The following is a 12,757-nucleotide window of genomic DNA, read 5'->3' as shown; positions in this document are numbered from 1 at the left end:
ATGTGCTCAAAGTCACTTGTAGATGGTTTCTATTTTGTGGGAAAATCGCTTTGGATGGGACCTGACATTTACATCGCCATTAAAAACTAGATTAGACTTATTCTGATTTAACGCGTCATTTTTTGAATTATAAATATTGAGATAGCCTTTTCAAACCTAGTTTTTACTATTTCAATTTTCTGCCTCTTCACCACAGTTGTGGCGTTAAAATCAACGAACAAAGCACCATATTCATAAATATTGATCCGCACATGTGACTAGTGATGCTCGGGCATCAATTTGAAAGAACAACATATAGATTTTCATGCGTATTTGGTTAAACCACTATATTAGTGATGTGTATTGCTTGTTGTCCTTTTTTCACTTTTAACAATGCGGATTTTGTTTTCTTTGTTATGTTATTGTTTTGCATGTTTTGCTTTTTAATGTGCATGGTCTTTCGTTTTGCTTTGAAAGGAGAGGAGAAAACTGACTATGGTCCAATTATCCATCAAGATGTGACCTTCCCTGCAGCATATCCTGAGGTTCCTGGGGTCAGTTTGAAGGACACCCCTTCTGCGCCCCGGTATTTATAAGTGGTCATTGTTTCGTCTAGATTCGTTACTCTACAGTGGAAAGAACCTGCCAAAACCAATGGGGAAATATTGGCATATACTGTGTATTACAAGCAAGAAGACTCTGGAAGGTACTTTTTTTTTATTGTTTTATACTTTTTTATGCAAAACAATACTTTATACAAAATAATACTTTTTTTGTTATATTACTTTTTTTTAAAATAATACTTTTGTTATAATACTTTTTTTTAATAATACTTTTGTTATAATACTTTTTTCTAATTATTTTTTACAAAATAATACTTTACGCTAAAGTTTTTTATTGTTTTAAAAAATAAAGTTGTGAGCCAGAGTCAAACTTTAGCGTGAAGATCGAGGCGTTGAGGAGGGGACATCCCCTTTCATATACGGAATAATTTCTGTTCGTTTTAAGTTTTAATGTCGCTCCTTACTTTCAGTTAAAAAAAAACTTGTTTTTTTATTTAATTTCATTTAGAACCGATATAAAATTACCAACGAAAAAAATGTAGCAAGCGTAGTAGACAGTTTCATAAAAATCGTTTAATAGTAGTCAGAATGTTCCATAGTTTCAATTAAAATGAAAACACGTAAAGCAGTAAAATTTGAAGGAGGATAGAAAAGACATTTCAGTTCTAAAGAGACATGTAAATGGTTGTCAAAGGGACAAGTTGTCAAAAACATGTAAATGGAACTACGGAATTTACCTGTTAAAAAGGAGTGAAAACACTGCTTTTGTTGGTCAGCTTTGTCCAGAACAAACCTTATTGACCTTAGATGTATTCAGCTTCAAATTTTATGTCTGAAAATCTGTATAATTTTAGAAATTCAGTTGAGGAGTCGATCAACTTTATTCCTTAATACAAAAGCCATAGATCACTTGGGACTGATGTAAAATTACCAAGAAAGAAAATTGTTCTAACAAACAAATAAAATGTAAACGTAAAATTAAAAAAACAAACAAAAAAAAACAAAACAAAAAAAAACTCACCAATAAAATAAAATGTGGTTGTTGCAGTAAATTGCTTCAACCAAATGTTCATTTTCCGAAATTGAGGTTTCTTGAAAAACGTCGTTGATATAGTGTAGTTGCTTTTTTCTACCCTCTTTTGTTTTCAATTAGTTCCAATTTGTTCCAAGTAATTTTTTTTGTCTGCTTTCAGCATTTTAGTTTATTTTTTGCTACAATTTGTCCTATTTGATGACTTCCGTTTTTTGTTTGGCCGCAGCTAGACTGTCAAAAAGCATAATTTGAGCGAGCCTATTATTCTTTTGTAAAACGTGACCTGATCTCTACCATGGTCTTACTATAGACTTAGACATTAGAATTCAGCCATAATTTCCTTTCTTATTATTTTTTTTCTTTTAAATTGAAGCCATTGAAGTATTTTCATATATTTTGGGAATTTTCTGGACTTTTTTTCTATTCAATTTTTGTTTTATTCGGAATGTCAGGGTAGTATGTATTTTATAGTTTTGTAGCCGTATATTTGATGCACAAATTATCTTGTACATTATATATGTTTTAGTATATGGGATTTATGTGCTATTAATCGGGCCTTGCTATTTTTTGTCTGCCGCTACTGTGTTTAATTCTCTGGTGTTCAGGCCAACACGTAGTAGAAGTACCTAGGTCTGTACCCCTCCTAAGTTCAAGACCTAGAACTAGGTTTGAAGAACCTATGTCTGGGCCCCTCTCCCCTGTAAAACTGAAAAATAGCGTAAAAATGTACTATTTCTGGATTATGATCGCGTCTCCAGGAAAAATGTTTAGGGGTTCTTCAAGTTTTTTTAAGTAAAATATCTTTCGGTGAATAATTACTTTTCCAAACGCAATTCCCCTAGTGGGTATATTTTGGCAGTATGTTATCAACAAACTGTAGCAAAATGTCGAGTAATATATTATACGTAGAAAATTTTCAGCCAGTGTTTTGCCGATCTTTGGTTTTCAGATTTAGCCAGTGTAGTCTCAGAATATGTCTGAGTCAAACTTTCATCTGTTCCTAGAATAATTTGAACAAATCTCTAATAAGTGTTGCCCACTTTCAGAAACCACGTACACCAGTTTGCGTGTGTCAAGGGTGGTGGAAAGTGTGCAAGTGACATGGAGCTCTGTGGTACACATGGCGTTCTGAAATATTCACTTTAGGTGGCAAAAGAGGGCGGTAAAGATAATCTCAGGAATTTTTTGCCTGTTTAACAACATTGAAAAAACAATGTTTTCTACTTTACAATTCAAATGTTTTGGCAAAAATGACATTTTAGGTGATCGAAAATATACAAATAAAACTAGACCCCGGCGCCGCGCCGATGAGGGAAGACCAGTGGCGGCGGGGCCAAAACAGCGCGCCGCCGGCGCGATCAATGTTGACCGCAAACATGAATGTTTTCATCAGTCTTTCGCAAATCACAGCTTAAATTTACAACAAATTCGAGCCTATTCATGAGTTCAAAAATTCACAAGTCGGTGGCTGGGAACTGGTCTTCTTCGTTATTCATCAAGAGAAGTAGAAATCTGGTAGAAACGAAATGCCTATGACATTTCATAGCCCTTGCATAATATAAGCAGTTTAAGTATCTATTAGCTATGTACTCTTAAAATACATAATTTCCCAAATTAGTAGTTTTTTTTTCATCGAGCATTGCTGCATACAAAACTTCAAATACCGTATCACAAAATTCGTCAGTTATCTGGGTAAAAACTTTGAATATAACTTTGAAATTAAAAAAGCTTAACTTTTTCATAATGCCCTTTGCCATATCTGTTTTGTCACCTTTAAAACAGTTAAAATGGGTGACTTTGATACTGATTTATTTTTGCTCTTTTGGACTCCTAAAAAGCCTCCTTGTATTAAAAACTGGTTTTTAATAACAATTAAAAAAAAATGCATTTTAAAGTTTTTTTTTGGCTTCTTTATAGAATATGTCACGTAGGCTAAGGCTGAACTGCTGCTTTTTATTGCTTTTGGCTGCTCTTTTGGATATTATTAATTTTTTCTTTTGGGGATTCATTCCAAGTAATAAAGTGATATATACCAAATGTCAGTGAAATGATAAACTGCATCTAAAAGGAGCATATATGGCGAACTGAAAAATACATTATAAACACTTCACTTGAGAACATTCAGGTTACAGAAAAACGAAAAACACTTAATGGTTTATTCGGTATGAAGAAAAATGAAGTGTTACCTATTTTCTTAGGTAAAAAATGAAAAGCTCATCCGTTTTAAATGTAATTAAATGAAATAATATGCAGACTGAAGTAGATCCAGGAAGATTTTGAGATTTTCTTCATAGTTCGTCACTTTTAATCCAAGCAAAATGTTAAGACACTTAGTATCAGTTATCAAGTTTAAGCTTTGATTTCCAAATGCTCACAAAAATTACCAAATTGAAGAAAGTTGCAACAATAAGTCACCTGTGGTCAAAATACTCAAAGGCTTCTCTTTGGCCCCCACCTACGCTGAAAGCTTCTACTATGCTGATATCAACGGAGATAACCAAAGACTTTCTTTTTAAAATATCTTTCAAGCGTAGTTAGGGGTATTTAGCCTCATATGTCCCTTTCCCTTTGGACGATAAAACTATACAAGTGCTGTATCAAGTATAACTCACGAAAATCTTGTTAATTTTTGTCAACTTTTCAAGTTTTTGATATCCCTGCTTTCAATAAAAACAAATCAAGGTACTATCACTTAAATATAATAGCTCCCTATGCCCCCCCCCCTCTGAATACCACCTTGATAGGATACCATCTCTGCTTTAAATAAAGAAAATAGTTAACTCATTGGCATCCCTGCTTTCAAAAAAAAATCGAGGTATTATCATTTAAATATGATAGCTCACTACCCCCTCCCCCCCCTCTGGATACCACCTTGATAGGATACCGTCTCTACTTTAAATTAAAAAAGAAATAACTTGTTGGCATCTCTGCTTTCAATAAAAAAAATCCGAGATATTATCATTTAAATGTAATAGCTCCCTACCCCATCCCCTCTGGATACCACCTTCATAGGATACCGTCTCAGCTTTACATTAGAAAAATAATTTTCTTAATAATTAACTAGGTCATTATATGGTTAAAACAAACACGCAAAATAACTTTAAACAGCTTAGTGTTCCTTGAAAAAAAAAAAATGAGGGTATGAGTAAGGGGGTACGAAGACAACAATAAAAATGTCGAAATTATTCAGGTATACCTCAAATTATTGGAAAACTGATTTATAGATTCGCCGTGGCATTCAATAAGATCAAAAGAATCTAATTAAAAGGGAGCACACACAATAACCAAATTAGGCCAGTAGCCTATGAGAAATTGCAAAATACCCAAGACAATGAACAAGTCCCAATGGGAGGCCCTGGGTCTATCAAAATATTTCAATGGTTTCCTAGGGAATTTGATATCATTTTCTTCTGTCTCCACTTTAAATGAAAAAAATAATTATCGTTTTGGCATCCCTGCTTTCAATAAAAAAAAATAAAAATAAAGGTATTATCATTTTAAAATGATAGCCCCCTATCCCCCCTTCCCTATAGGCAATAATTTACAATTTATTTATGAATCATGTTTTTGGGGTAACTTCCGTTTCAATCTTTAATTCCCCAACCTTGTACATAGCTTAGTCTATAGCTAAATTTTGTCTCAATAGAAGGGTTTTTTTCTGGGGGTGGGGGGGGGGGTGTGAAAATGTTTCAGAAAGAAGATTATATTTTCTTTCAGGCGTTCAACAATTGAGTATTAAACATTAAGAAAATTTTATTTAAAACAGCAAAAGAAAGAAAAAATTCTGTAAACTTACAATTCGCTGTAGAAACAATCTGTCGGCTGTCAATTTCAAAATCCAACTGAAGGCTGAAGCTGTATTGTAGTGAATGCGTTCTACAATTCTATTCAACTTGAAAATGAAATTCTTGACTACGAATGATGTAAGAAATAGCGATTCGGAAACTGCATTCGAAATGATTTAAACTCATTTCATAAAGACAATACTTTTTTGTCAACATATGAAGGACTGTGTATATTGCAATATTTGCAATTGCATACTGCATCTCTCTGGTTTTTATGCAAAGTAACAAAAGAGACGAAAATTAACGAAAAAGAGAGTAGTGAAGACTTATGGTATGCAAAGTAATATTTGGCAGGGAAAGTCACCGGTGATAAATCGCTAGGGGTGGCACCGTGATTGTGGTATTTTCGGGGATTCTGGGAACCAAATTTTTTTTCAGGGTGACGCATAGATTTTCGGGGAAATACCCGAAAATTCGGGGATATTGCAAGCCCTGCTTGATTTCTAATCAGGAAAATCGAAATACTAAACCACACGAGAAGGAAAAGCTCCTACTTTGCGGTTGACGCAATAAAGAATTGCCGCAAAATAAATCTAAAGTCGACTTAACGCCTCTGCCGGTGACGGCGCGCCTTCGGCGCGCTTGCAGCGTTGCGACACTTCGGTGGCGGTCGGCCGGGCCTCTCGTCGGCGGCGTTCGGTCCATCCGCCGGCGCGGCGCCGGGGTCTAAATAAAACTACTGGAAAGCATTTACAACAAAGCTTAGAGACAAAATCAGATCAAAGACATAACTTTTGTTGTTTTTTTGCCGTGTTTATATTGACCAGATATATTTGGCTACAAAGTCTGTCTGAAAACCTTTATTTAGTCTCCTCTCTAAAGTTTTCCCGTGGCCCTGGAAACTCGTTAATTTACTTTCAAATCACCAAATTTTAAAGCGTATTAGGTTGTTTCCGTTGTTACTGGATGTCTTTCGATTTAACAACTTTACAAGTAAAATGGCTTAAAAAGTATTGAACTTATTTCCATTTTTTTTTTCATTTATTCGGTTTTTTTTCGCTAATTTACATACAAGGATCCTTCTTTTCAAACTATTTTTAAAGCATCGTGGAAAGTGAAAATGCAATCAGATCGTTTGAACTGGTTAAGTGGAGACTTGCAAAGCCGTGTATTTTCTTAATAAATTAGTGGTGGGAGGGGGGAAATCGGAAATTCAGTTTTTAATTGAAAAGACTTCTATTAGCAGTTATTCAGTTTTTGATAGAAGCGGGTGTCAAATTAAAAAAAAGAAGTACAAGTAAAAAAAAGAAGCTAAAATGATATGGTACCTAACAGTTTGAGGAGGCGTAGGTTTTTTTTTGAAGGTGTAGCTGATTTCGGGAATCAACAGATTGTTAATGTTTGAATTTCTACGGACGTGAAATGTTGGCAAATTTAAGTTTTTAAGTCTAATTAGTCAAATTCGTCAAATTTAGTTAAATTAGTCAAATTAGTCAAAATAAATTTATGTAGCCGATTTTAAATAAATTAGTCAATTTATTTTGACGGACGTAACAGCGCTGTCAACAAAGATGAAATGCCCCTAAAACTTCATATTTTGAAGCAACCAAAAAACTAAATGTATATACATATATATATATATATATATATATATATATATATATATATATATATATATATATATATATATATACACATATATACACATTTATATATACACATATATATATATTATATATATATTTATGTATATATATATATATATATATATATATATATATATATATATATATATATATATATATATATATATATATATTATATATATATTTTATGTATATATTTTATGTATATATATATATATATATATTTTTTATATATATATTATATATATATTTTATTTTATATATATATATATATATTATATATATATATATATATATATATATATATATATATATATATATATATATATATATATATATATATATATATATATATATATATATATATATATATATATATATATATATATTATATATATATATATATATATATATATATATATATATATATATATATATATATATATATATATATATATATATATATATATATATATATATATATATATATATATATATATATATATATATATATATATATATATATATATATATATATATATATATATATATATATGTAATGCATTTTACTTTGACATCTCCCTTACAACGGGAATTTCCCAAGGAACCTTCTTGATAAACTTATAAATATCTTTTGTTCAATGGGCCTTTTTTGGCACTTTTTTCAAAGTTGTTTCTCTATTTATGCTCCATAAATAGATGTAGGTGTGCATATTTTGTCAAATTATCGTTATCAAAATATTTATCATAAAATTTAAATGGTTAAAATAAATGATAAATGTTATTATTTGATCGTAGTTTTCAAACGTAGTTATCATAAAATTTAAATGGTAAAAATAAATGATAAAAAGTTATTATGTAATCGTAGTTTTCTTAGTATTTATGTCGGAAACTTAAATTTTTTGTCAAATATATACTACTCTATCCAGATTGAAAGCAACATCCTCGAATAAAAAGTTACGATGTTGAATGATTAAAAAACCTACAAGGGAAAGTTTTCTGTTAATCAGACTTTTGAAAGTTTAGGCAATATAACCCATCAGTATTTTCTTTTACTGTAATAATTGAATAATTTATTTGTGCAAAAAACGAATAAGGACCGTTATAAACGAACACAAAGCAAAAAACAACAAAATTTTAAAATACGAAAGTAAAATCCATCATAAAATTAGAGAGAAAAAAAGGATCAGTTCTACTCTCATGAATTTGCCCTGCTTTAATTTCACTGAAATCTAACTTTCGCATTTTTCTTATGGAATTATTTCTGTTAATAAAATTTTCCCCGGTAAAATTAAGGTAAAATTAAATGTAAAATAAAATAAAATTTACATTTAAATTTACCGCTTCTCTACACTCTCCTAAAAATATAAAAGGTCCAACACCCCAACACCCCCACGCATAGGGCAAAAGTAAGGACGTTTAAGATGAGGCTTTATATAAGTAAGGTTCAATTTATCTCAAGATGATACGTCATCTTTTGATGTTCTTTCATCAAATAGTATAAGAGGCAAACAAAACCTCCTTTTTTTCTAATAGCCTCAACAGAAAAGATAATAGGCTATTGCTACGCAACAGAGCAATAACAAAAGAATATTTTTTCTAAGAAAAAAGTATCTAATAATTGATTAAAGACATACGAGCTAGTTATATAGGCTACGTTTAAGTTTATATAATAAGATTTTGAAATTTGGGCAATTGTAGCACTTTAGGAGCTGATAGCGGTGGCAACCCTGGTCAGCGTGTGACAAAAGTTTTTTAAGTTTTTAAGTAAAGAAACGGTCGGAGTTTTTAACATCGTTAGTTCATTTCCTATTTGATATTTACTATTAATCACATGTCAAAGACGTACAGAGAGGGAGGGGAAGGGAATTGGAGTCTAGGCACCCTGATATACTATATTTTCACTTGTTGTTCAAATTATAAATGATTTTATTTTTAATGTTGCGTCCCCACCCCCAAAAAAGTCCCTGCGACGTCCTACCATATTCTTAGACAGGGTTAGTATTTCTTCTGTTATTATTATTTAATTGTTTTCATTATTATTATTATTGTCATTGTTGTTGTGTATTTGAAAACCTGTCGTACAAAACCAAAAAGAGGGAGCAGAGAAAAAAAAGAACAACAGAAAGAAAACGTATACTACCAACAATAATAACACTATTAAAGACAAAGACCCTGGTGAAGGTTGTAAAATCTCTTCAAAAGATAAGGGAAAAAAGTATTGCTATTGGGTTAGTGTTGAAACCCAAGGGATGATTAGTTTAGATAGCCGGGTGATGTAGGCCAAGCTTACGGCTTCAAAAGCATGTTTTTGGCCAAAACTTTCTAACTTTCTTAGTAATGGAGGCCCTTGAACCTATCTTGGAAAATGCTTACCAATAAACCACAGCCAAGTCTGCAAGAAGGAATTTTATTTTAGCATTAAAAATGGAAATTGTTGGTATGGCTGGTACTTCTTAAGGTGGCTTCAATTCAGGAGAATGCAGGGGGGTGGGGGGGGGGTGTATTTTTAAATCTAGGAGGGGAACGATTTTCTTTATTTTTATTTTTTTAATGAAAATACCAAAATAGACATTTATCAACGAAAATAGCAAAAAAATGTGTCTCAAAATGTAGGGGGAGGGGGCAAACGTTTAATTTAGAGCAAACATACTTGATTTTTTTTAAGTGCGCTTTTGAAAAAGAATCGTGTAGTATAAGATCTAGGGCTTTTGAGACAGTCCTATATTTCTTACTTGAGTTTGGTCACTAAATCACAAGAACCACTCTTCCTTTTTTCTCGTCTTTTTTCACTGTTAATTCGATTTTTAAAATGATATGTTGCAAATAGATATACAAAAAATAATAACAATATAAACGTGTTTTCTACCGAATAACGGGATCGGTAATGTTGTGCTCTCTCACAGGATAAAAATTATGATTTCACCGAAAAACGTACAAGACATTTTTATGATTCGAAGAAAACAGAGGGAAGTTTCGATTTGTCCGAATGGTGCAGTATAGAAGCAATGCGACAGTTGTTTCTAATAAATGTGTAATTCTGGAATTTACTTTATCTGTTAACGTTTTCCAGGGAAATAACAGTCAACATCACCAAACAGGGACTAGAAGAAATGAATGTTGTGAACTTGATTCCCAAGAAGAAATATATTATGCGAGTGGTGGCAATCAATAGCCATGGTGCTGGAGAGAGCTCTGATCTAATTGAAATTTTCACACAGGCCGAGCAGCTTGGCCCACCACCTCCTCTGAACTTACGAGTTCTCCCGCAAAGTCCAACTACGCTATTTGTGACATGGGATTCACCAGATTATTTAGGAAGAGCGCCTTTGCGATATAAGTTGTATTACATGGAGGTATGATCTTTATGATGTTATTTTTCATATGATAATAGAAAGTTTCCGAAAGATTTTGATCGATAGGCTGTGGTAGTTCTTTTTTTTCGTTCTTTTGTCTGTGTGTGTGTGTGTGTGCTGAATTTCTAATTGTAGCCACCTTTTTCTATATACCTGGTCTCACGATGCTGCCACTTGGGAATATGCCACTAGTTCTGACAATTATGTTTTTGTTTATTGAATTTCTAAATTTCTATAATGCTTTCTCTTAAAGCGACTAAGAGAATGCTCTTTTGGGGTAAGCCCTGCCAGTAGGCCTTCCCAAATGGCCATTGTAATGGCCACACACACACACACACACACACACATATATATATATATATATATATATATATATATATATATATATATATATATATATATATATATATATATATATATATATATAATAGAAGAAGGATTTGAAAAAAAAACATAAAAAAAAAAATATTGCTTCCTCCCTTAAAAGCAAAGCTTGTCCGTGGGGGAGGTAGAGAAAACAAAATCTTTAAAACAAAGAACAATTGGCCACCGACACCACTAATACCATCACACTAAACAATAAATACAAAATAATATCATATAATATACCTCCTCTGGGAACATCATATCAACTAAACCCCACAATAAATAAATCAATCAATCAGTCAAAACTCATATTCAGCAAAAAGCAGTTCCTTAATGATTTTTCTTAAAATATTGGGGTCACCAATATTCTTAATATCACTATTCAAACTATTCCATTTCCGCGTACCTCTATAAAAAACAGAAAAACATGAACGGGAAGATATACCTCTAGGTACACAGAAGTCCGCGCTACCCCTTGTATCATGAGAAAGAACAGTAGACCTAATGGACAATAAATCACCAAAACAACGAGGCTGAACATTCTGCTTCAGTCCAAAAATAAACCACAATGCATAGAATTCACGAAGGCCCTCAGCCGGCAAAATTTTTTAAGTTGGGTAAATTTCTCGAACAGACATACGTGGAGATATACCGGCTAAAATTCTTACGGCATGATTTTGTAGAACTCTTATTGGTTTTAGGATAGAAGAAAAAGTAGAGAGCCAAATACTCGAACAATAAAGTATATACAGGTGTATTAAAGAAAAATAAAGATGGCGAAGGACAGACTTGGGGAAACAACGTCGGAGTTTCTTCATTATACCGAAATTTCTTGCCAGAATTTTGCTAGTTAAAGTTATATTTTCCTTAAAAGATAGAGTTTCATCTATTACAATCCCAAGGTATTTAAAAGAAGCAGTCCGTTTTATAACGTCATTGGACATAGCTAATTCCTTGATCCATGTGTAAAAGTTTGATGATCGCGAGAAAATAATAAAGTTAGACTTAGCCATGTTAATCCTTAATTTTTTTACCCTCAGCCATGCTATAATTTTATTAACTGATTCCTTCATGGAAATCTGCAGCAGCTCCACTGTCTTAGCTGTGCTAATGGCTGTTGTGTCATCAGCAAAAAGTGAAACCGTTTCATTAGTCGGGTTTACCGTTAGTTCATTTATTCTATAGAAAAAATTATTTAGACAATTTGGTAAATCATTAAGAAATATCAAGAATAATATAGGACCGAGAACTGATCCTTGCGGAACACCTATTTCAAAACGCTTTTTTTCGGAAGAAGAATCATTTAGTTGGACATACTGATAACGATTACTTTAAAAAACTTCTTAATAAATTTAATGATTTACCCCTCAAACCATACACCTCACACTTCTTAAGTAGAAGTTCATGATCCACAGTGTCGAAAGCTTTCATCAGATCTAAAAACATAGCACCTATTTTGAAACCTTTATCTAATACATCATTAATAATAGTTGTCAAATAAATCGCCTGTTCCGTTGTCCTTTGTCTACGGAACCCAAATTGTGTCTCTACCAGTAACTTATGATCCTCCAAAAAACTCATCATTCTAATTACTAAAACACTTCTCTAAAACATGAGAAATGATGGGTAAAACAGATATCGGCCTATAGTTTCCTGTGTCATTTTGAATACCACCCTTATGAATTGGGGTTATACGGGCAACTTTAAAACAGTCTGGGAATTTTCCTTGACGAAAACACTCATTAATTAACCCACAAAAAACTTCAGCTATAACAGGAAAAATACATTTAAGTACTTTTAGAGTAATATGATCGCTACCAGATGAATTACTACGCAACCCATAAATAATTTTTTTAATTTCATCAACTGTTAGAAGTCTAAGGTGAAGAGATACATCAATCGGGTCCCTCAGTAAGGACTCAAACGTTGGATCACCACTATCAGGTACAACTGACATAGCTAAATTCAGACCAATATTCGAAAAATAACTCTGAAATTCATTGCATATGTCCTTTTCAGAATTCAAAGT

At 32.2% G+C, this 12,757-nt stretch overlaps 1 protein-coding gene across 1 annotated transcript in view; it reads left to right on the top strand.

Annotated features, from left to right (window-relative positions):
- fra (neogenin protein frazzled) overlaps positions 1-12,757 on the top strand; it is a 173,226-nt gene that overhangs the window by 99,480 nt on the left and 60,989 nt on the right. Inside the window, exons 11-12 of the mRNA XM_089089232.1 lie at positions 457-565; positions 10,080-10,362. Coding sequence (XP_088945358.1) covers positions 457-565; positions 10,080-10,362 — 392 coding nt within the window. The remainder of the gene's footprint in view (positions 1-456; positions 566-10,079; positions 10,363-12,757) is intronic.

This window comes from Artemia sp. Qi Xiang Cuo, chromosome 5, assembly GCF_049724085.1.
Source record: "Artemia sp. Qi Xiang Cuo chromosome 5, ASM4972408v1, whole genome shotgun sequence".
Lineage (NCBI taxonomy): Eukaryota > Metazoa > Arthropoda > Branchiopoda > Anostraca > Artemiidae > Artemia > Artemia sp. Qi Xiang Cuo.
This window is presented reverse-complemented; position numbering and strand designations above follow the sequence as displayed.